This window comes from Trifolium pratense, linkage group LG1 (assembly GCF_020283565.1).
Source record: "Trifolium pratense cultivar HEN17-A07 linkage group LG1, ARS_RC_1.1, whole genome shotgun sequence".
Taxonomy (NCBI): Eukaryota; Viridiplantae; Streptophyta; class Magnoliopsida; order Fabales; family Fabaceae; genus Trifolium; species Trifolium pratense.
This window is the reverse complement of record NC_060059.1, coordinates 18,868,490-18,891,940: the sequence shown is the minus strand read 5'-3', so window position 1 is coordinate 18,891,940 and position 23,451 is coordinate 18,868,490. Positions and strand designations below refer to the sequence as shown.

Below are 23,451 nucleotides of genomic sequence, written 5' to 3'. Positions count from 1 at the left end.
TAATATGTAGGCCTAAAGGACGTTCGTCTGCCTCTCATGCAGGCCCGACCATAAGAGTGTGCATAATGTGCTATCGGGGCGGGCCTCCATTTTATAGGGGCCTCTTTAAAAAAATATGATAGTATTATAAGTTATAAGTCATAAATTTAAAATTTGGTATTATCAAATTGAACCTTTATGTTTTTTACGACTCATGATTTTTGTATTTAATTTACATATTATAATTTTTTAGTGGTTTGTCTAATTAATGTTTTCTAGTTCCCTCATTGCCAACAACGAGGACACCTTACGAGCATCAATAAACAACATTATATTGATTCATAACTACTTAACTACTTACTGTGGTTTCAAATCACAGGATATTGTTGAAGATTCACCTTCATTTTCTTTCATTGCTCCTTCTTCCTCTTCTAACACTATGTTTGGATGTTCAAAGAAATATGAAAGAGAGAAATAGTGAAGAGAGAAATAAAAGAGAGAGAAATAAGAGAGAAGTTGAGTGGAATTCTATATTGTTTGGATGAATAGAAATATAGAAGAGGATGAGTAGAAACATGGATAGAGAGAAATCAATAAAAATGAAAAAGACTAATTTATCCTTCATATTTAAAAAATAAATAAAAATAAGGAGAATGACACCGTGGGAAACTACATCTTTCCACTCCTTCAACTTACAAATCTCACCTATTGATGAGAGATTTCTTTTGGTATGGAACCCACCTAAAAATTTTCTCTCTCTCCTTATTTCTCTCTTCATCCAAACTAAAGAAATATTTTATTTCTTTGTTATTTCTCTCTTCTTTATTTTTCTCTCTCATAAATCTATCAAAACAAACATAGTGTAAGAGGAAAAGGAAAACGGAAAAGCGTCAAAAATTAATAAATGCATATGTTATAGTATTTGATAGCCTACATCATATGGTTGAACAATCTAACGAAGAAGATTTGATTCTCTTTCTATTTTGCGGACATAGAGGGTCTGATAGAAACGGGTCAGGCAAATACATATATGCTGGGCAAAATGGTGATGGAAGCTTAGGATGAATCAATGATATGTTTTTCTTAATTATTTTCTTATTTTCTATTTTGTGTCATAAGACGAGTGATTAACATTATAGAGTATTTCATGGTATGATATGTGCCGTTGTTGTAAGAAGATTTCTTAAACGTGTGAAGTTGACAACGATGTTCAACTCTTGTTTATCAGGAGAAATTTTTCGGGCCATTAAAGCAACCCGGCAATATCTTTATAGGTCAACTGTACAAAATTGCATTAATTGTACTGATATTTGTTTTCACATCAGTCCATACATGTAATGAGATTTCATACAATAGTTTCCATCGAAATGACACAGTGCTACGTATCATATTTTTTTGGTAATACATATAATATGTAAAAAAAATGTTTAGAAGAATATATATACTTAATTAAACATCGGTACTGCTGCCACAATACATGTTTACATTGAAAGTTTGTTGAAACATCATTATGTTTGTAAGGATCACTGCAACGCCAATACACGTGAGGCAGACGAACGTCCTTTAGGCCTACATATGAGTTCATGTCAAACCTTGCATATTATTCGCTTGAACATACATGATTATTCATTGAACATTTAGTGGTCTAGTTAGGGAAAACCATGAAACAATAACTAATCGACATTTGCTCGAGGGTGTTCAAGCAAGGCTTTCTGAGATTCCTTTCATAGATGCCGAAGAATAATTCGGAGATGTAGAACATCCTGGTTTATATGGGTCAGAAGATCAGGCTGATAGATTGTTTTTTGGCAGTCCGGGATATTGAAATTTAATGGGAAGTCAATTCAGAAGATCAGGTAGATAGATTGCTTGTGTTTGGATAATGATCCTTGGCATTTTGTCAAATACCAAAACTGACATCCGAACGGATTAAAAGCGCTGATGAAATCAAAAAAATAAAATAATATCAAAGCATAAATTCCAAAATAAAACTTTCATATTAATATATTTAACTAGTACTTTTTTTTAGCATTTTACATATCTTTAATAACTAATGATTGAATTGAAGTACTTTTGGAACTTTACAAAGGAATACTCCCTTCGGTCATTTTTATAAGGAATACTTTGAAAAGAAAAAAAAAATTATTTTTATAAGAAACTTTGAGTAATTTTCAAATGTTTTAAATGTTTAATTTTATTTATGCCCTTAACTATTACGAGAGATAATATTAAAATTAAGTAAGTTAGTTAAATTAAAAGTAATTTTTTTTTTGTTACAAAATTAAAAGTAATTAAATAACGGTATACATAGAATAAATTTAAATAACAGTATAAAATGTTTTTTTACGGTGTGTGTAATAATTTTTTCAAAGTGTTTCTTACAGAGGGAGTAACTGAGAGGAGTAAGTATTTGATAAAAAAAAAAAAAGCACAATTTTTATTTAATATTTAATGATTTACGTATTTATTTTTATTTTTGAAAATGGATGATAATGCAAAAGCAACAAGGTAGTGGGTGGTTTGAGGCAGTCTCCCATGGAGTTCGTTTCGACCTCTGTCAATGCTTCTTTTCCCCTTCGTTGCCCAACAATTTCCGTTTTTCAGGTTCCCTTTTCACTTCCTTCAAAAATTAATAATATTAATATTCTGATTTTGAGTAATAAACAACTATTCATTCATTTATTTATTCATTCACAGGTATCAAAGTGTAAGTGTTTTTCTCTATCAGAATCAAGGTTTTCATTTTCATTGACAACACATAAGAGGAACAAAGTTTGTGAATTTTCAATTGGAGTGGTGCCAAAATTAAGCAACATTTGTTTTCCTCAAAGTTGGGGTTTTCGGAGGAAATGTATCAAAGTAAAACATGCTTCTTTACTGTTTGTTCGTTTGGTTGCTGGAGTTATGTTGGTTATGTCAGTTTCTTTGGCTTCCAACAACTCTTCTTGTAAGTTTTATCATAATGAATTTGTGTTGTTGGAATTTGATTTCTATCATAATGAAATTTTGAAGGTGTGTCTGGTGTCCAACATGTGTCAGACCTTAGTACAATACCCTGATATATGTAGTTACATTCAATTAATACTTTTTTCTTAAATTACTATAAGTGTCTATGTGTTTCTGTCAGTGTTGTGTCCGGTATTCATGAGTGTGAGGAGGGTAGTAGGCGAGGGGGATAGGTGTGGAAGTGGAGGGACGAAAGCTACTCGGTTAAGGAGGTGTATCAAGTGTTAAGGGAATGGGATGAGGAGGTTGAGGATGAATGTGAATGGCATAGAGACGTTTGGAATCAATTAATCCCGTCGAATACGTCAACATTAGTTTGGAAGACCACTTATTTTTCAATTGTCCAACGTTGGGTTCGATTTGGAGGAAGATAGCGAGTTGGTTAGGAGTTCCGATTGTTTTCCCGGAAGGGGGACAAAATCATTTATCCCTCTTGAAAAACTTGGTTCCGAGCAACATTAAGACTCATGATACAATTGGAGTGATTTGGTTTTCTACGATTTCAAATATTTGGAAAACTAGAAATGACATGATATTTAACCAAAATGGCTTTGATTGGGAAAAATTGTTGGAAGAAGTTAAAATTCTGTCTTGGAGAATTCTTTGAGCTAGGTCAAAAGGATTTTCTTGTGATTTAAGCTCGTGGCGTACAAATCCATTAGCTTGTTTAGGAACTGATTGAAGAAATTTGGCACTTAATCGGTGTATTGACTGTATCTCTGGTTGTCCTTAGCTCGGGTGTTTGTTTCATCCCTTGCTGGTGGTTTTATTTTGTTTTAAGTGCAGGTGGCCAGTTTCAGGTGTGGAATTGATGCGAGCAATCCTCCGGAATACATTTGCTGCTCTTGGTTGCATCTCATAAGGTCTTTGCTCAGTGATTAAGCATTTCTGCTTCTGTCTGCCTGAACTATATTGTGGCGGGACGCGAGATCTAAGAGACTTTGTATTAGGAGGGAGCTGCTTTAAGAATAGAATTGGATCTTTGCAGGCTTGGTGGTGTTTAGCCTTGGTTTAGGTGTTTTCTTTGCTTCGGAGAGTCCTCTCTTGATCAGGATCTAGCTGGGTGTTGTTGTCAATAGAGTTGTTGTCTGTGTATTGTTGTTCTATTGCTATGTCTGTTATGCAGGATCTGTTTTGTGTTATAGAGGTGCAGGTTCGCGAGCGTTTGTCTTGGCTAAATATCGTGACTTGGTCGCGTCTCATATTATCTTTGCCCGGCTGCCTCGCGGCGGAAGCATCTCTGTTTCTGTGTCCTGAGCGCTTTTAGTGGCATGTTGCGAGATCCTAAGTCGTAATACTTGAGACATGATTGATGCACGTGTCGAGTTGTTGAGTAGTCCAAGGACTGAATTGTCTTGCAACTGTGTTTTTTCTGCTGGATGGGCTAATTTTGATCGGTTCTCTTGCTCTAATCTGTCTCAGCTTGTGTGTGCATTGGGCATATTAATGCTTTGACCTTTTATATTTGTTAGAGTAGGTGGTTGCATCCTTGTTGTAATGATTTAGCACAAGGGCTGTTCTGTTTTTCTTCCATTGTAGAAAGGGAGGACTGTATATTGTATCATACTGTTGTTTTGTGAATCATTACTTCTTGTGCTTAGTTCACTTATTAATCTATTTTTGCTTTTCCAAAATAAATCATCCTTTTCCTTTTTAATTAATTGTGTGATTCTTTTTTCAAGTGGCCCTGACTGAAGAGAATCTCGTCTTTTTGGAGGCGTGGAGAACAATTGACCGAGCATATATTGACAAGAGTTTTAATGGACAGAGTTGGTTCAGGTATAGAGAAAATGCATTGCGCAATGAACCCATGAACAACCGGGAAGAGACATGTACGCCTTTCATTTTCTACCTTTTACTTATTTTTTTTCCCAACTTGCTGAACAAAGACAGTGTTTTAAGATGGTAAATTATCTCTGTCTATGACATAAAAAATCATCTACGACTGCCTTTAAATGATTCAGGAGTGAACATTATAACTTTTTTCACTGAATAGTTTCATGCTTGTTTGATGAGGAACATATTGGTTTAATTGAAACTGGTCAAAGTTTTAGTGGAGAGAATGTAAAATTGATGGCAAAATATATTAAACTAAGTAACTAACTATTACTTGTCCAGACCCAGAACTATCTGGTATAGTCAAATGCTAGTACTTTTTTATGATTTAACCTCCAATCAATTTGCTCTGAATTAGTTGGGTTTAGATAGAAGTTAGGTTATCATAATCTCAGTTCTAGGTTCCAGGTTGTGAAGATAAGTAGACTCCCAATTCTAAGATGGTATCAGAGCCTCCTCCACGATCTGCCGGGCCACCTGATATCAGGTTTCTGATCGGGCCACCCACAATGATATCCGCGCACCAAGCCCAATAGTGTTGGGCGCGAGGGAGTGTGTTGAGAAGTCCCACATTGGTTGCGAGTTTATAAGTGAGGTCAATCCTCACCTTACAAGCCGGTTTTGTAGGGTTGAGTTAGACCCAACTCCCAATTGTAAGAAGTTGATCCAATCTGATTTTCCTTTTTTTGGCCTCTTTACATTTTATATTCTTTTTAAAAGGGACGGGGATGTAATGGATTTGCCTCTTGGTATGCAAATCAACATCTTCATGTGTAGTGGTTTTAAGAATGGTTGGTTATTACGTAGATTCATCCTGTAACTCTGGCTTTTCTCTTGTCTAGCTAGCATTGCAGTGTATTCATCTGTGACTATAAAATAGGTTTGTTACTGATAGGATCCTAAACGAGAATTTGGGCCGAAATATTAACTTAGCACATCAGCCGTCCGAGCCCATTATGGGCTACTATTACTATATGCTAGGAGAGAGCACTTTGCGAATACTGACATGACCAGGAGTGATGGAGCATATGGATTGTGTGATGTGTGCTCTATAGGGATGAGAGAGTGAGTGAGTGGTATCGAAGAAAATATCTAAGTTGTTAGAATGGAGAGCTACCTCTCTCTGTAGGGGCTTGGCCGTGTGTCAGTTAGAGAATACTCTACTGTAAATCCCTTATTTTCATTGAATAATACAATAATTTCTGTATCACAATCTTTTTGTGTGAATTGCTAATTCTGGTTCCTAACAGTTACACCAACATATGCAGAGCTTTCCACAAATTAAAAAAGGAATAGTTGAGAGCTTGATTGTGGATTGTCATGAATGTTTCTCTGTTTACACCAATATACTAGCTTAAATTCTCATTAATATTGGTTATTTTGATTTATGAGAGGATAAACCACATATATCTGATCTATGTGATGCATGTCGGAAATCAGAGAGTGACCTGGATACACTGAAGAATGATTTTTCTGTTAAGAGAATTATATTTCATACTTTTAAACATGAAGTATTAAAATGTAGTGGTTAATGACTAAGTTTAAAACTCTAAAATGATGCAATCGCCAACATAAAGGTTCTACATCATTCCGTAATAACTTAATAAGTCCCATATTTGATTTTGGCAAAACTGAAATTTAGTAGGATCACATAATCCTATGCAGTCAAAAGTTTACTATTTCACCTAAAATTGTTGTTGCTACATTTGTTCTCAGATACAGCAATAAGAAAAATGCTTGCCACATTGGATGATCCCTTCACTAGATTTCTGGAGCCTGAAAAATTCAGAAGTTTGAGGGTACAAATCTATGTCATTTTAAGTTTCCTTTAATTTATTTCACATATAGTCCTTACTGTATAAGAGGAGTGCTAAGGACACACTCTCTAACACACTTTTTTTGACACACTCTCAATTATTGGGACACATCACCCTATTCTTTAACCACAAACTCGGCTACCGGTTCAACAAGTTTCTTTTTTCTTTTACTTTATTTTTTTTCCCTCCTTTTTAAATTCACGTGGAAGGGTTGCAGCGTTGAAAAATGGGATCTTGCCTGCAATCAGAAACGGTGAACTTTGCGTGAGAGACTTGGTTGCAAAAGTAAGTTGAATGAGATTTCTATCAGTATTCTGCGAGGATTGACAGATAAATATTGTTGGAGTAGTCGTGTGCGGTGGTTCTGCAACTTGTACTTGTGCTTGTGCGTTATTATGCATGATTGTAGATGATTGTAAATCTTAATCTATTATGTATGATATGAATCTTTTACAACCATGGATTTCAATCTATAAAACCCCTAAACCAGTATGTATTCATGAGATTTCAGATCTAAAAGAAATTGACATTTTTAAAAGTTTAAGTCAAAGGAAATTTGGGCATATAATCATCGATTGGAGTTTGCAGCACGAGAGCAATTTAGAATGGGGAAAGTTCATGTCAAATTGAAGGGCCAAGGAAAGGGGAAGTTCAAAGAGTGTTCACCGCAAAACATGGAAGGCGACGAAGATTAAAAATCTAATAATTAAAAATTAAAACTAAAACTGCAGTCAAAGTGTACAACCGGTAAACAAGTAATGGGTAGAAAAAATTAGATGATGTGGCTCAATAATTGAGAGTGTGTCAAAAAGAGTGTGTTAGAGAGTGTGTCCCTAGCACTCCTCTACTGTATAATGCATATTGGATAATACCATCTGTTTAATCTAGCAAAATATATGCTTCTCTGTATTGTAATCCTAAAAACTAAAATTTTGTTGAAGGCAGTCCGGAACTCAAGGCGCTCTAACTGGAGTAGGGATATCAATAGGCTACCCTACCAAAGCTGACATGCCATCTGGTGGACTTGTTGTCATTTCAGCTTCTCCTGGAGGTCCTGCATATAGGGCTGGTATTTTGTCTGGAGATGTTATCCTGACCATTGATGATACAAGCACAGAAAACATGGGGCTGTATGATGCAGCTGAACGCCTACAGTAGGTTTTTTGTTTTTCTTCATCCGATATGCCACTTGTGCTTTCAAATCAATATTTTCAGACAAATGGGAAAAATAAAAAGATAAAAAGAACTCATTTTTAATAATGTGCAAAATCAACAGATAGGTTTGCGTTCATGTCTTAATAGTTTCCCAACAAGTTAAAAGTACTGCTACTACTATTTCGATAACTTTATATAAATATTGGACTAATATTTGATGTGCCTTAAGAGCTGTAATGTTGCAGAGATGAGAATTTTATGTTGGACGAGTAATCATACAAAGATAGGATTAGGAATAAAGCCATTTGAGAGAAAGTTGAGACTTGAGATAGCTTCCGTTATTGTTGAAAAAAAGGTAGAGTCTCAATCAGGTGGTTCAGATATATGTGGAGTAAACTTTGTGAAAAATCAATAAGGGTATACCAAATGGAGGATAGTCAATTAGTTAGAGGAAAAGGGAGACCAAAGAAAAATATAGGCCAAATCATGAAAAGAGATGTAGAATTAAATGCTCTATCTTTAAATATGCTCCAACACAAAATATTATTGCGCCGTTCAAACCATGTAGTCAATGCCACCTTGTGGAAGAAGGCTTTGGTAGTTGTTGTATTTATTGTGACTTATTCTGCTAAAAGCCTTTTTATCTTGTCCGTTACTTTAGTATGAGAGTCATTTATAAGGTTCTAGTTACTTGAAAGTTAGTGTATGCAACCATTTAAAAGACCAAATTTTCTTGTACTTCTATTGAGCTTATCTATTGGATTGCCTGACCTTTTAAAGGAAATTACAGAGGACCTGACGGAAGCTCTGTTGCATTGACCATTCGTAGTGGTGTGGACGTAAAGCATCTATCTCTAACGTAAGTTAGTTTTCTTCCAAAGCAAGATTTGAAGCTTTGACGTTACAAAATATGCGTTGTTATCTAGGATGATGCAGAAAACTTGCAGTTTGATAATGTTTCAATATATTTAGTTGCGTTACACTCATTGCTAATCATCATTACCATTTTTAATCATGCTGATTTTGTCATAATTGCTATTACCTGATAGGTTTAATTAATTACCTTTTTCTTTTACAATTTTTTTTTCAATTTCTAATTAAACAACTAAAAATAAGAATTGCTGCATTTCAGGCGAGAGAAAGTTACAGTGAATCCAGTGAAGTCAAGGCTGTGCAAGTTACCTGCTTCAGGAGATAATTCCCCAACAGTTGGTTATATAAAATTAACATCTTTCAACCAAAACGCATCTCGTAAGTAGTACTTGATGAGCCAAGACAAGCATGATTTTTCTTGCTTCTTTACTAAAGAAAAGCATAATTTTGTAATCATTGTGTATTAATCATGTGATACATGTTTCTATCTAATATGCCAAGCTGTAGTTCTTATTTGCTATACTCGTCAGTTTGGTATAGGAAAGAGTCAAATTTTCTTGAGGACCATTCGTACTTCTCCACTTCCTCCCGTTATTGAAAATTTAAAATTAAAATATAAAAAATAAAATAAAATAAAAAACATGTGAATTTTTTCAGTGAAAAATGTACAAACTTGAAGAATTCTAAGTGTTTATGAGGTTTTATTGAATGATAGAAACTATAGATTTTTAGTCACACACTATACTTTATTATGAACCCTCGTGGTATTGAATTCAGTCATTAGTAGTAGGAGTTTTAACCTAAATCTTGCAAATATTCAAATTTCTACTTCACTGATGATTTAAATTTTAAATTAAGCATGATTTATTATGTTGAAATTATTAATACTTGTTTGCTAGTACCTGAATCTGTCCTTTACTCTATGATTATGAAAATAGTTTCTGCACCTTTTCTTTGTTCCTGATGGATCTACCATTGTTGCAGGTGCTATCAAAGAAGCAATCGAAACGTTCAGGAGTAATAATGTAAATGCATTTGTTTTGGACCTCAGAGATAATAGGTGATTTAGCAATCAACATTTCCCTTTACATGATTTGAATCACTAGCTTTCTGAAGCTTATATTTGTTGCAGTGGTGGTCTTTTCCCAGAAGGAATCGAGATTGCCAAACTTTGGTAAGATATGGCTATCAACTATTGGCATTTTTAGTCTTTTACTACCATTTTAAAATATATTGCATTGCCAAAGTGGGTTGTGAAAAATTATTTCAATAATAGAAAATGACTCTTTCGGTCATACCTTAAATTTTTTCTTTTTTTTCAAAATTAATTATCTTATGTTCAGCTTCAAGTTCTAACCTGATACTATCAATCAGGTTGGACAAAGGTGTGATTGTGTATATTTGTGATAGTCGTGGTGTTAGAGATATACTTGATACAGATGGAAGTAGTGCCTTAGCAACTTCTGAACCCCTGGCTGTGCTGGTAATTTTTCTTATTTTGCTTTCTGCTATTATTGCATCTGTGACATATAAAGGGTAGGGCTCAAATGCATAGTACAATGATTCCGTATTAGAAAATTATTTCTTTCTTCATGTGCAAGTTTTTTTTTTGACACATTCTTCATGTGCAAGTTAGTTTCACAAAAATGGGGTTTGCAGGACATGCACGAAATGAAGGATACTTGTACTGGGTTTGGGCAGATTGTAAGGGTTTCAAGAGAGTCATAAATCCTGTATTGGGTAGAGATGTGGGGATAGTAAGTAGCTGCGGGTTAAGGGGTGTTTAAGAGTTCTATTGACTTCTTTCCTATGATCCCATTTCGGCACCATCGATAACATATTTTCTCATTAATTCATGATTGTGAATGTATTTTGTCTTTTTTTTTAATTTAAAGTAATATTCATTTCATTTCTTAATAAATTGTCGTGCATTAGGCTTCATTTCTCAATAGTTGAGATGTTGCAAGTTTCCTTCTCATTTCACATTAACCATTTAGGCACTTATGAGATTAAGCTAATGTGACTGTTCTAAACTATTGAGATTGAGCTAATGTGAAGTGGAGGAAATATTCAATTATGGTTGCTTACCATGTCCGTGAATATAATTCTGAAAATATAGAGTGAACTTAAAGAAAGTACAGATATTGAATAATTGTTTTGCATCTAAACTGCTAATAATTTTATTCTTCAGAATTCCAATTTGAGTGGTAAAAACGAGTAATTAAATTTCTTGACCCTAATCAGGTAAACAAGGGAACTGCAAGTGCAAGCGAAATATTAGCTGGCGCATTGAAAGATAACAAGCGAGCCATATTGTACGGAGAGCCAACATACGGAAAAGGGTAAATTACTTTTGGTTTGGTTCAATTCAAAGAAACTAAAATTTATGTTATTTTCCTAATATAAGCCAACACATTGCAGGAAGATCCAATCAGTTTTTGAACTCTCGGATGGCTCGGGACTAGTTGTTACAGTTGCTCGTTACGAGACACCTGCACACACAGATATTGACAAGGTCTGTTCATGTTTCTAGTTTTAAAAAAAATTGCTCCGATTTTAACGTCTTCCGTTTGCGTGCAGGTCGGTGTCATTCCTGACCATCCTCTACCAACATCATTTCCTAAGGATGAAGATGCATTTTGCAAATGCCTCCAGGATCCTGCTTCTTCTTGTAATGATAACAAGGTCCAGCTATTTTCAAAGTGATTTTTTTGGCTTCTTTGAGAAAGATTACCATTCTTTAACAAATCAAAATGATTTTGGCCTCATTGATCAAACAAAGCAATGTGTTGCAAGTTGCAACAAATATTTGGATACATATGATTATGAAAGCTAGAGACTGGTAAAGACAAGGATAGAGAAAACCAAAACAAATTAACTTGCAAGAATTGGAATTGTTCACAATGAGTTGTGTGTGTGATTGTTGATAGCTACATCTGAATTCCTTTTATTCCCTCCAAAATCAGCATAAATTAAAATGTAAATATTGTTTTTTCTTTTCTGATATACAATGCTTGAAGTTCCAACATTGAAGGATGAAGGTGTACAATACTATAAAATTTGTTTAGGCATGGATTTGAAAAGCGTTTTTTTTTTTTTCTTTTTTCTTTCTGTCTAATAATTATGCTCCTTCGCATTCATGCTCATTCGATTACAACATATAAGCAAAAGTTGATTATTTTCATTACTTTTTTTTTTGGCATTAGCCCTCAGGTTCCCGGGGAAAGGGGCCCCGATAATTTAAAATTCGGCCGTAAGGTCAGGAAGCCTGACAAAAAATTGTTTCTAACATGAATCGTTTTATATATTGTGGAAATCAAATTTCACTTTTTTATAGGGCCATTCTATTTTCAATATATTCAATGATATCATATAAAAGGATTTGGATTGGATGTAGTTAGCACCCATGACTGCACAATTTGGGATTAAACATGAAACACTGAAAAAAGTTACAACCCAATTTGCATGAAAGTCACTCACTTGTTTTAATTATTTGATCTTAAAGAAAATAAGACCATAAATAAATAAACTTTTTTAAGAATTGATTTCGTCGGCACTTACCGATTCGAATCCAATCCAACACACATTCATTCGTGAGTACTTTTCCTCCTCGATTCGTTCTGTTGTTTCTTCATCTGGCGGCTACTCTCAGCACTTGAACGTTTTTTTTACCATTTTTTTAGTTTCAATTCGTTATATTCTGTTCAAAATGGCTTCGTTTAGCTCAATTGATTAGTTATTATGCTTAAAAATTGATAACTTTGTTTATCAATTTTAGTCTTAAAGTGAAAATATTTCAAAATTATCTATTTTGGCTATGCATGGTACCTGTTTGATGAAACTCCGCAACTAGAAATCCTATAAAACAATTAATGTTATCTATTTTGTTGCTTGGTTATGGTCTAATATAAATCTTTTGACTTCTTTGTTCAGTTAATTTTGAAGGTGTAGTTACAAATTTATTGAGAGATTATTTATTGATCACGCATACAGAGAGAAATGTTGGTGTTTCGAGCAAGACCCATTGGCCAAGTTGAAGTTTTTACTCGAACTTGTATATCGAGATGGTCAACTGTATTTCATTATTGTTATTCAGATACTCCTCATAAAAAGTCTAAGCTTGCTCCTTTGCAGGTTCATCTCCAATTCAACTCATTTTTCTACCACCATGAAAAAATTAACATTTTGTGATTTATTTTTCTGTTCATTGGGTTTTATTTGTAGGAGAGAAGAATGATTGATAAGATTAAGATATTTGCAAAAGCAGGAGATGGTGGTCATGGTTGCACCAGCCTTCGCCGCAGTCGACATGAGAGCAAGGGTGTACCTGATGGTGCATGTTCTTCTTTTCTTTATTATTATCATCATTTCTTCAAATTTTAATTATCTACTACTTTTTACTTACGCATAATTTATTGAGTAAATAGCCACTTTGGTCCTTGAAATTATAGGACTATATCAACTTAGTCTCTCAGTCACAGATTATCCATATTTCAAAATAACCGTTGAAATTGAAAAATCTTAATAAGGTTCATATCCTCATTAATATTTACAATAACTATAACGTAATTAAGTTGGTAATGTAGTGGATGAATTTGAAACTAAGTGGATAGTATTAGGGATGTGTTTGATAACAAATCCATGCAAGAGACAAAGTTTATTAACATTAGGATGCATTTTGAATTATTAATAATGTGGAGGACTAAGTTGATATATTTTTTTTTTTTTTTGTGTATGGATTAAGTTAATATAGACCTATGTTTTCAGAGAATAAATTATTCAGCAATCAGAAACCTGCTATTGATTTGTGAATACCATCATCCAGTTTATGTTAAGAAATTTAGATAGTGTGGTGTAGAGCTGATAGCAATGTGTTTGTTTAATGTAGGTGGCAGTGGTGGGGTAGGCGGTGATGTAATTCTGGAATGCTCTCGTAGAGTTTGGGACTTCAGTGGTCTGCAGCGTCATCTAGTATGCACTTATATATTTTACCATATTTATGTGAAAAAATGATGATATTTTTCATGTCAGTGATTCTAATGATGCCTGGTAGATGGCAGGGAAAGGAGGACATGGATCATCAAAAAATAAGATAGGAACCAGGGGTGCTGATAAGGTTATTGATCTTTACTTGTTCTTTCACTTTTCAAAAAATGTTTCATATTTTTCTTTTCTTCTATTTGGTTGTGTTTTAAAAACAAAACTGTCGTTGCCCATAATTCAATAGGTTGTTCGTGTACCGATTGGCACTGTACTTCATCTTGTTAGTGGTGATATTCCTTCAGTGGTAAAAAAAATTCAATCCTCGGCGGATTTAGACCCTTGGGAGGTTCCTGGTACACTTGTTGATGATCAATCGGATCCTCGCGACGGTTCTCTCTCCAATGTTACAATGCAGGAAAAAGCCAATGCAATAAATCCTACTGGCTGCTCTTCATCCCAAGCTACTGAAGCAAATGTTGAGAAATCTATAAAATCTACACATAATGCATCAACAGATGTATTTTCTCAACTTTCCTCTTGTAATGGAACTCCTGAATTTGATACAGAGGATATAGGAGAGAAACAAGAGATACTAAACAATGTTGCCGAATTAACAGAAGAAGGTCAACAGATTATTGTTGCTCGTGGAGGAGAGGGTGGTCTCGGCAATGTGTCTAATCACAAGGATTCAAGGAAGCCTACGACTACGCAGGCAGGGGTTGGTCAACAAATAACCAATATTCCAGCCCCTGACAGTGTTAACTCCTCCTTAAGTGCAGGTTTGCCTGGTTCTGAGACTGTTCTTATATTAGAACTCAAGTGTATTGCTGATGTTAGCTTTGTGGGAATGCCTAATGCTGGTAAAAGCACTTTACTTGGAGCTATATCAAGAGCTAAGCCTGCTGTTGGTCACTATGCGTTCACTACTCTTAGGCCAAATTTAGGGAATATGAACTATGATGATATGTCGATAACCGTGGCTGATATTCCTGGACTAATAAAGGGTGCACACCAAAATCGTGGACTTGGACATGCATTTCTGCGCCACATAGAGCGCACAAAGGTTCTGGCTTATGTGGTAGACGTGGCCGCTGCTTTACCGGGAAAAAAGGGAATTTCACCGTGGGAACAACTGAAAGACTTGATTCTAGAGCTTGAGTACCACCTGGTTGGTTTATCCAATCGGCCATCCTTGATAGTTGCAAATAAGATTGACGAGGAAGGTGCAGAGGAAGTATATGAAGAGTTAAAGAGAAGGATCCAGGGTGTTCCTATCTTTGCTGTTAGTGCTATTTTGGAGGAAGGGATACCAGAGCTTAAAGCTGGCCTTAGAATGCTTGTCAATGGTGAAACTTCATGCACACTTTGCCTAGATCAAATTTTGCTTGATTAGATTATCATTAACCCTCTTGTAAGTACGAGTCAAGATAAAACGGAAGAACTTATTTGTATGATATCTTGGAGGAGTTTTAAGTCTTCCTATTTTGTTTTCTTCCTCTGTCCATGGAGTTGAGTGTTTAACTTGGTTCTTAACCAAAATGAACTCCCTAAAAGCAATGAGCATAACTTAATCAAACCATTTGGTATGTGCCACGTTTAAGATTCTTATAGAATTCAAAATGCTCTTTCTGAGTACTTTTTCCAGTTTTGGTCAATGCATTTTTGTCTTGGTTAACTTTTTTAGATTTAATCTTAAGTCTTCAAATAAATTCAATCCTTATAAATACAGATTTTTTTTTGTCTCATTAGTTTGTGTCTGATTTGACCCCATTGTTTGAATGTATAAATTCAGTTCTTAATCACATAGTAGCATTTAATGGAGTAGAAAAGAAGAGTGTATTGTTTCTAAATCATAGGAAAAAAATAAAAGGATGGATATCATAATATAGAGAGTTGAGCTCATTCAGAGAATCATGTTCTCTGCCTTTAAAAATTTGTATGATCTCAATCCATCCTTTGTGATGTGGTCTAGTGGCGAGAGATTTGAGTAGTATGCATGAGGTCCTAGGTTCGATCATCATTGTCAATATTGTAAACAAACAATAAATCCAAGTGATTTCCTCAAACAAAGTAGGAAACGAAAATGAAAAAGAAACAAACAAACAAACATGAATCTAGGGGGAAATGGTAGAAGGAAGACGCCACAACTAAAATTGATAAATCAATGAAGAATTGTCACAATCTCAATGGAAAGGAAGTCATCGATAAGTAGCGTTGGAAATGAACCGAGCCAACTCAATCAAAATTTGAGATCTGATTTGAAAATTGATTCGTTCAACTTGGTTCATTTGAGTTAAAAATTAAGTTCGTTAATTAAATGAGTTGATTATATGCTATACATAATTTGACTCGTTTAGTTCACGACCGCTGACTCAATTATATATGTAACACAGCAAAAATATTTTAAAATTTTATATGTATAGTATTTTATAACAATTCAATAAAAAATTGTATAAATTCCAATTTATTTATGGATCTATTTTTAGTTTATATTTTAGTTATGTGGTTTGAGCTAACGAGTCGAACCGAGTGTTTGTGAAATCAAATGGAGTCGAGTTCAAGCTAGAAAAAATGGTGTCGAGCTAAAAACAAATTGAAACTAAGGATCCGAACCGAACTGTTTGTGAAATTTACACGAGCCGAACTCGAGCTGAAAAAAGAGTTTGTATCGAACTCAAGCGAAGTTTCGAGCTTAACAACATTACCTTCACTTACAAGTTACAAATGACTCAACTAAATCTAAATTAAAACTATTACAATTTCAAATTATAAAAAAAAAAAAAAAAAAAAAAAAAAAAAAAAAAGAGGTAAGAATTATTAATACTACTATCAAATTAAAATAAAACAAAATTCATCATAATCATAATTTACTAATATATGGATTCTCTTCGTGCTCTCGTCGTTTTCATTCTGCCCTTCGATTTCTCTTAACATAAATTGTCTACACTATAGGTAAATGAACTAAAAATGAGATTAGATGTGCACCTATATCATATCATATTGACAATACAATTGAAGCATAAATTAAATTAATATCTCTCTCTCTATCTCAAAAAATAAAAGAATAATTGAGAGAGATAAAAGAATAAAGAGAGCAAAAGAGAGAAAAGATCTAATCTGCAAATTAATCCATGTTGTATGTGGCAAATCATAAATGGTATTACAATGCAAATTTTTCAATATTCATTATATTTAAAATATGCACGTTAGATAACTATTTACAGCGAAAACTGTTATTTTTTTATTTTTTTTTTAATTTTCACAAGGTTGTGGCACATATATGTTTGAATAATGCTAGGCACAATTGCTCTGACAAACTCTTGGCCACAAAAACTTGTAATACGCAGTCAGATCTCTAGGTTCAATATATTTTATAAACACAAATGTAAGTCATTAACTTGAATGTGTTTAGCTTGTTGAATGTGTTTGGCTTGTTGAAGTGTAGTAGCTGTGTTTGAGCACACAAGGTACAGAAGAAAAAAATTGAAAGGGAGTGCTCAAGACTCGAGAGTGAGAGGTTACCCATAGTATTCCTGTGTCTTTTTCAAAATATAATTCTATACCAAATACATTTGACTACATAGCCCTTTTTCCAGTACTGAGTGAGATTAGTGCCCTCTTTCTTTTTTTGGGGTACAAAAGACTGCCATTTTAAGCAGACTAATAATCCCATAAATATCAATGAACATAATCAACTTTTCGACCCATATTTCCGAGACAGTAATAAACGCAAACTAGCTTTAAAAATTGATTTGAGCAGAGCACAAAACCGATTCAAACACCAAAATTCATATAATTTTCTGAAAATAAAACACAACAAAACCAACATTGATCTGAATAGTATCTAGAAGTTCAAACTAATAAACTTAGTAAAGTATTGAGAATTTTCCCTGCATAGCTGCCTCCATTGAGGCATATGTAAACCTCAAGTGCCCAGGACTCGGGGAGCACTCAAACTCTGTAACAACCGATCAACCTACTTTGTCGATATCATACATGTACATCCCTAACAGTCAAGGGCATTTAACTTCCACTGTCTAAAAGAAGCTTCATGTTCTTGTTTCATCAACTAAACATTATTCTTACAATGGCAAATTAATAGTGATCTGTCCTTATCTTTATCATAAAGATGTAACCACCTATTAAATTGAGAATGAGAACTAGTATGGCCGGTATCGGGTTGGTCTTCTATATCTCGGAACCCTTCTGCATGCAACAATAACTTTTTAATAGTTGAACATAAAGCATGGGTCGTAAAGAAATAAAAACATTTTATCATATCAATTTAATAATTGAACATAAAGCCTAGACTGTGAAGAAATAATAACATTTTATCATATCAAAGAAAGAACGACAAATAGGAGGAACCAAAACCTACTGTTGAAACAGTCAGTCAATTTTTAACAACACCAAATCATATGATAAAGTTCATTTAAAAACTACTACTATTACTTTTCATATAGCTGCTACCACATCTAATGACGTGGTGATGTCAAATTAGATCATACAGAAAGTTTTCTTACATGGAATAAACAAACATACGGGGATGCTCGGATAAACAGTCCAATTAAAAATAATTAATTGCTTATCATAGAAAACCTTTCGTACAATAAATTATGCATAAGTCTGCCATATGTGTTTCTAACTTTCTACAAACTATCCTTATATCATCATAAGCTAAAAACAAGTTCGAGGAACAACACAAGCTATTGTTTATGCTCATTCAAACACTTCGACAAATGTCATAAAATAAACCAATATAAAATCTTCTAAAACAACCCTAATGCAGGGGGTCATGATCTGCCATGATATCAGGCATACAAAATATTTTATAGAAAAAAGAAATTTTAAAAATACAGATTGAGTTGCCATCTGTCTATTTTAACAGCATATATCATTCAGTTGCTGTTGTTATTGCAGGCAATTATACCAAAACCGTATATATAATCATCACAGCCTGCATCCCTAAGTAGTATTTGGTTACACAAACATAAGTGTAATTTTCAATATATGTATTACCCTCCCCATAAAAGTACTCAATCCATAAAGATGTAACCACCTATTAAATTCAGATGTGAAGCAAATCCATCCACTGATTTCAAATATCACAGTCACAATGTGAAGCACCATTTAAACAAGAAGTAAACATATTTACTTTTTAAGACATAAAATTTACAAAATGGATGGTAGAGACAAACAAAAGTAACAACAAATTCTAGGTAAGTAGTTTATTTAGCTTCTAATGATAGCTTACCCGTAAGCAGCATATGGTGGATAGAATGGTGAAGGCATGAAAGGCCTCCTTGCTCGGAATCCAGCAGGTCTTCTACCAAAATACTGCTTCAATCCAGGCACATTTGTACGTTTCGCAGACACCTGAAGGAAAAACCATATTTCAAGTAAAACCAAATGGAAACATGGAGTTATTAATTGAATTTACACAGATAATCAGATAAAAATACCTTTAGCTGTCGGCCATGCAATTCAGTTTCATTTAAAATGAGAGCATTCTGAACAGCATCTACCTCAACAAATTCTACGTAAGCAAATCCTTTCGGTTGGCCAAATTTGTCTGTCAGTATTGTCACTCTGTTCACAGTACCACAGGACTGAAAATGCTGTTGGACTTCTTCAGGTGTACAGGCGTAGTCAACCTGAATCATAATTTGGAAACCATTTTAATGAATTGCAACACTCAGTTGAAGTTTTTTAAGATTAAAAGGACATGAAAAATCTTGCATAAAGCAACTAAAAAATGCATTAGACATGTGACTGTGAGGCACTCAGGCACCAGAATCAATCTTGAACACGTCATCAAATACTTTTTTAGTCTTTGAGTGACGCAAGAGACAAGGACCAAGACAACAATTACCAAAGCTTTTCCCCACAAGGTGGAGTCAGCTACATGGATCAAACGACACCATATTCTGTCAAGGACCATATAAACAAATAACCATATAATTTTAGATCTCTCTTGATGGATTGGCCCAAGTTTTGTTTGGTCTCCCTCTTCCTGTAACCATTTTGAGTACACTTCCGTGAAATTTAAGTGCTTAAAATGCAAATAAGCATTACCAGGTACTAGGGCTGATGTAGGATACAAGCAGTCCAGTTATAAAAAGTTTACCATAACATTTACAAATGACGGGTCTTGCAGCATTAAAAAGATGTACAAGTTTGGTTTCATACAGGTTTACTTACGCATTTTAGAAAATCTGGATGATATGGATCTGAGATTTAGCCCGACATGTTTCCAGGATGGCATTCTGGTAATTAAACAATCGATTGAGTAGCTCTGGTTTTAATGGATTTCCAAATTGAAACTGAAGTTCCATTTAGGGCTATATATTTTTACCAATGGAGCATGTGTTGCCAGATGCAGATCGCAGAAAATTGTGGTTGGTTCAAATTCCGCTACGCAGCAGTGCTATAGCGCCGCTATTTAACAATATTTTATACCGTATCGTGTATCACAAAATAATAGGTAATAGTTCTATAGCACCACTATAGCTGCTATTTAACGACACTTAATGCAGTAGCTTTGACGATAACCCTCATAATATGTCCTTTCCAAGAAGAAAACAAACTAATGCAAGGGAAAGTAAAACACGGACATGATATCAGAAAACATTTGAACAAAGAAGTTTTGACTTTCAACAAAAGTCACAAAACCATATTCAATTTCCACATTACCCAGACCCGCTCCAAACTAAACCAACTGGTTACACGTACAACACACATTAAATGCCCTCTTTATCGAGATAAAGAAGAAGAAAAAGATTGAAACTACTTTCCAATCCAAACCATTTTCCTGTCGTAACCATTCTACACACTTGAAAAATAAAATTACTGCAAAGTGAGACAGGTTACTTTTGCTAATTCCAAACTACTATAGAGGCCTGCAGATTTTCTTGGGGATGGGGTAGAGGTGGCCATGGCCACCCAAAAATTGCCTTTTTCTTTAAAGATATACATGATATATATAAAATTTATTAGTTGTAAATGTATATATATTATTTGTTTTGGATTTAAGAGCGAAATCTGCGGCAGCGCAGTGGCAAACTTATGGTTTGCAACTCGGGGGTCGTGAGATCGATCCCCATATACCATATTTTATATTTTTACGTTTACTTATTGTAATTTGTTCCCAAAATGTTTTAGCCATGACTCGAACCCACACAGAGATGGTAAAACTCAAGCCAAAATAACCACTACACCAAAATGTTGGGAGCCGAATGTTCTAGTAAAGGAGCTGACATTTTGGAAACATTATTAGGATTGTCACTTTAAACTACTCTACGTAGCACCCATAGTAGTCACGTGCAATGCGGATGAAGCCCGCAAAAATACTAAATCAACATTAATTCTTTCCATTTACATCTCAATAATTCAAATATTAAATTCTTCACCGATAGGAGAGACGACAAAAAAAATTCGACCAAAAAGATAAAACTGTAAGCAACAAATAAGGACCAATAAACTGATAACCCGCCAAAAGGATTGCGGGAATAACAGACTAGCAACAAATAACAATCATAAACCTAACTGGAAAGCACAAACCAACAGTCACAGACACCTAAATCATTCTACTTGTGCATTACGCCCATAACATACTTGATAATATACATAAAATAAAATCTGAATTGATGATAAATGAAAAACAAAGACATCGAATACTCACATTACCGACATAGATCGATCGAGCATCAACTTCCTCCTTTTCAGCTTGAGTTGCAGAAGACCCAGCAGGATCTAACAATTAAAAAAAATAAAATCAAAAAGCTTAAAAATCAATAATTGAACCAAATGATAAACAGATCTGAATGAATGAATGAATGGAAATTTATAGAATCTGTGAAAATCATAATAACAATGAAACCTTGAACAGCGCCCATCTCTTTCTCAACCTTAGCTTGCATTTCGCGAAGAGCGCTAGCTTCTTCCTCGATCTCTTTCAGCCTCTTCTTCATGTCTTCCAATTCCTGAGAAATTGATTGATATATTATTAAAATTGAAGTAACCTAACCCTAAAACAAACCATAACCCTAATTGTTATCCTAATTGTAACGAACCTTGGTGGTGTGATTGGAAGCGAGTTCTTCATCTCCTTCTTGTTGTTCAGCATCTATGTCAGCGTCCATGTCAACCTCTTCATCAGGAATGTCTGCACCGTAAACTTCGTGCTCTTCTTGTTCCATCTCTTCTTCTTGTACTCTATCTTCTTCTTCTTCTTCTCCTTGTCCTTCTCACTCTCTCTCTCTCTCTCTTCTGTGCTAAATGATTTTTGTCGATTATGGTTTTATATTCAAACACCCCTTTTATACGAGGTAATAATAATTCTTTAATTTTTATTTTTTTTTTAACTCAACCCTAACTTCTTCTTTTTTTTACCTTTTTTGCAAACTTGATTTTGGCTATTTAATTTTTTATAGTAGTATTTTTTTTTAATAGTATCGTTAACTCCTAACTTTAATCTCTTTCGAAAAAAGTTAATCCCCATTGATTTTGATCAAGTCATACATAGGGTCATGACACAGAAATGCAAGATTTTTGACCAGGTCGAGCACTAAATCACAACCAAGAGGTAACTTTAATGGTGTCAAAAAGGAAGAAGCATTTGGAATGACTTCATTGGATATCATATTGTTTCGAAACTTCCAAATATTCCACGTAGTAGTCAACCAAAGCAGATGTCTACCTCATCCACCTTTCTTTGTTTTTACCACATCGCCAAACAACAACAAAAATATTCAAGCCCATTGCACCAGTTGGTAATCGCTTACCTAGCCAACTAAAAACCGCTTCCCACACTCATTTACTAAAGGAGCAAATAAAGAAGAGATGGCCACGGTCCTCATTGTTAGACTATTTACACTAGTCCAATTTTTCAACACCACCTTTTTCACTTTTTAGATTTTTTTCCCAAAATATACCCCTCTCCCTCTCTTATTTCCCGTAATACCCCTCTCTTAATTTTTTTTCCGGTAATACACCTCTGACAGAAGACAAACTTGGTAGCACCATTTGAAATGGCTACATGGCCATGTGATAGCGCCATTTAGAATGGCTACATTGACTGAAATCTGCTTTTTTCTGTCTCCTCTGCACCTGCTGTCTCCTTGACTGCTTTTCTGACATGTAGCCATTTGAAATGGCGCCATTGACCAAGCATAGCACCATTCCAAATGGCGTCATCTCCCTTGTTGTTTTTTCCTATCTGCTGCGCGTGGCTTGCTGCATGGGAGGAGGAATTTGAAATTTTTTGAATGCATGAGATTTGAAAATTTTTTAATGCATGAAATTTTTTTAAGAGATTAGGAAACATTAAATGATATTTTCCATTCCAACATGATTACTGCTAAGGGATGACCTCCCATAAAATTACTGCAAACTTTAGTTGAATTAGCAGTAATATGATTATGATTATGATAATAAATTAGTTGAAATACCTCTGTACCATCAGTTCCTAATCTCTTAAATTAGTTGAAATTTAAATATACATTTAGATTTATTATTATATCATTACGGGTAGCAAATAGAATAATGCATGGGAGGAGGAGATTAGGAATTTTTTTGCAATGATTTTATTTATTTGATGAACAAATATTCGATGAATAAAGAAATTGTTTTTTTTTATTTGATGGAAAAAATTTTATTACAAGACGATTATATAAATAAATAATTAATTACAAACAAAACACAAAAATTCCTAATGTCTACGATGTCTACGATGACCTCCGGTGCCACAAAAAATTTCAAATTCCTCCTCCCATGCAGCAAGCCACGCGCAGCAGACAGGAAA

The 23,451-nt window shown here is 34.3% G+C and overlaps 3 protein-coding genes across 5 annotated transcripts; 2 read left to right on the top strand and 1 right to left on the bottom strand.

Annotated features, from left to right (window-relative positions):
* Window positions 1–2,442: 2,442 nt before the first annotated feature.
* LOC123902507 (carboxyl-terminal-processing peptidase 2, chloroplastic) lies at window positions 2,443–11,749 on the top strand. The gene is made up of 13 exons (XM_045952259.1): window positions 2,443–2,583; window positions 2,677–2,926; window positions 4,668–4,817; window positions 6,538–6,620; window positions 7,584–7,792; window positions 8,584–8,652; window positions 8,926–9,044; window positions 9,651–9,726; window positions 9,799–9,840; window positions 10,041–10,149; window positions 10,911–11,008; window positions 11,088–11,181; window positions 11,247–11,749. The coding sequence occupies exons 1-13, from the start codon at window positions 2,515–2,517 to the stop codon at window positions 11,370–11,372; spliced, it is 1,494 nt and encodes a 497-aa protein (XP_045808215.1). The 5' UTR covers window positions 2,443–2,514; the 3' UTR covers window positions 11,373–11,749.
* A 32-nt stretch (window positions 11,750–11,781) lies between these two features.
* LOC123902505 (probable GTP-binding protein OBGM, mitochondrial) lies at window positions 11,782–15,235 on the top strand. Of its 2 annotated transcripts, none has more exons than XM_045952257.1 (6): window positions 11,782–12,259; window positions 12,600–12,800; window positions 12,891–12,999; window positions 13,555–13,637; window positions 13,720–13,782; window positions 13,894–15,235. In XM_045952257.1, exons 2-6 carry the CDS (start codon window positions 12,666–12,668, stop codon window positions 15,040–15,042), a joined length of 1,539 nt encoding a protein of 512 aa, XP_045808213.1. In that variant the 5' UTR covers window positions 11,782–12,259; window positions 12,600–12,665; the 3' UTR covers window positions 15,043–15,235. The 2 variants fall into 2 exon arrangements, with proteins under 2 accessions (XP_045808213.1, XP_045808214.1); XM_045952258.1 differs by having other exon boundaries at window positions 12,005–12,259; window positions 12,660–12,800.
* Window positions 15,236–17,422: 2,187 nt separating this feature from the next.
* On the bottom strand, window positions 17,423–21,944 carry LOC123902504 (polyadenylate-binding protein 1-like). Of its 2 annotated transcripts, none has more exons than XM_045952255.1 (6): window positions 21,722–21,944; window positions 21,529–21,631; window positions 21,331–21,401; window positions 19,112–19,303; window positions 18,904–19,025; window positions 17,423–17,855 (listed from the first exon to the last, which is right to left on the bottom strand). In XM_045952255.1, exons 1-6 carry the CDS (start codon window positions 21,845–21,847, stop codon window positions 17,810–17,812), a joined length of 660 nt encoding a protein of 219 aa, XP_045808211.1. In that variant the 5' UTR covers window positions 21,848–21,944; the 3' UTR covers window positions 17,423–17,809. The 2 variants fall into 2 exon arrangements, with proteins under 2 accessions (XP_045808211.1, XP_045808212.1); XM_045952256.1 differs by having other exon boundaries at window positions 17,423–17,852; window positions 21,722–21,942.
* Window positions 21,945–23,451: the final 1,507 nt, after the last annotated feature.

Coding starts and splice junctions, on each gene's coding strand:
- LOC123902504 (XM_045952255.1), bottom strand. CDS start 21,847: ATGGAACAAGAAGAGCACGAAGTTTACGGTGCAGACATTCCTGATGAA. Junction 21,402..21,528: donor AGAGATGGGCGCTGTTCAAG/GTTTCATTGTTA, acceptor TTTAATTGTTAG/ATCCTGCTGGGTCTTCTGCA. Junction 19,304..21,330: donor GATCGATCTATGTCGGTAAT/GTGAGTATTCGA, acceptor ATTATGATTCAG/GTTGACTACGCCTGTACACC.
- LOC123902505 (XM_045952257.1), top strand. CDS start 12,666: ATGTTGGTGTTTCGAGCAAGACCCATTGGCCAAGTTGAAGTTTTTACT. Junction 13,000..13,554: donor GAGCAAGGGTGTACCTGATG/GTGCATGTTCTT, acceptor TGTTTAATGTAG/GTGGCAGTGGTGGGGTAGGC. Junction 13,638..13,719: donor GTGGTCTGCAGCGTCATCTA/GTATGCACTTAT, acceptor GATGCCTGGTAG/ATGGCAGGGAAAGGAGGACA.
- LOC123902507 (XM_045952259.1), top strand. CDS start 2,515: ATGGAGTTCGTTTCGACCTCTGTCAATGCTTCTTTTCCCCTTCGTTGC. Junction 2,584..2,676: donor CAACAATTTCCGTTTTTCAG/GTTCCCTTTTCA, acceptor ATTCATTCACAG/GTATCAAAGTGTAAGTGTTT. Junction 9,045..9,650: donor TTTCAACCAAAACGCATCTC/GTAAGTAGTACT, acceptor CCATTGTTGCAG/GTGCTATCAAAGAAGCAATC.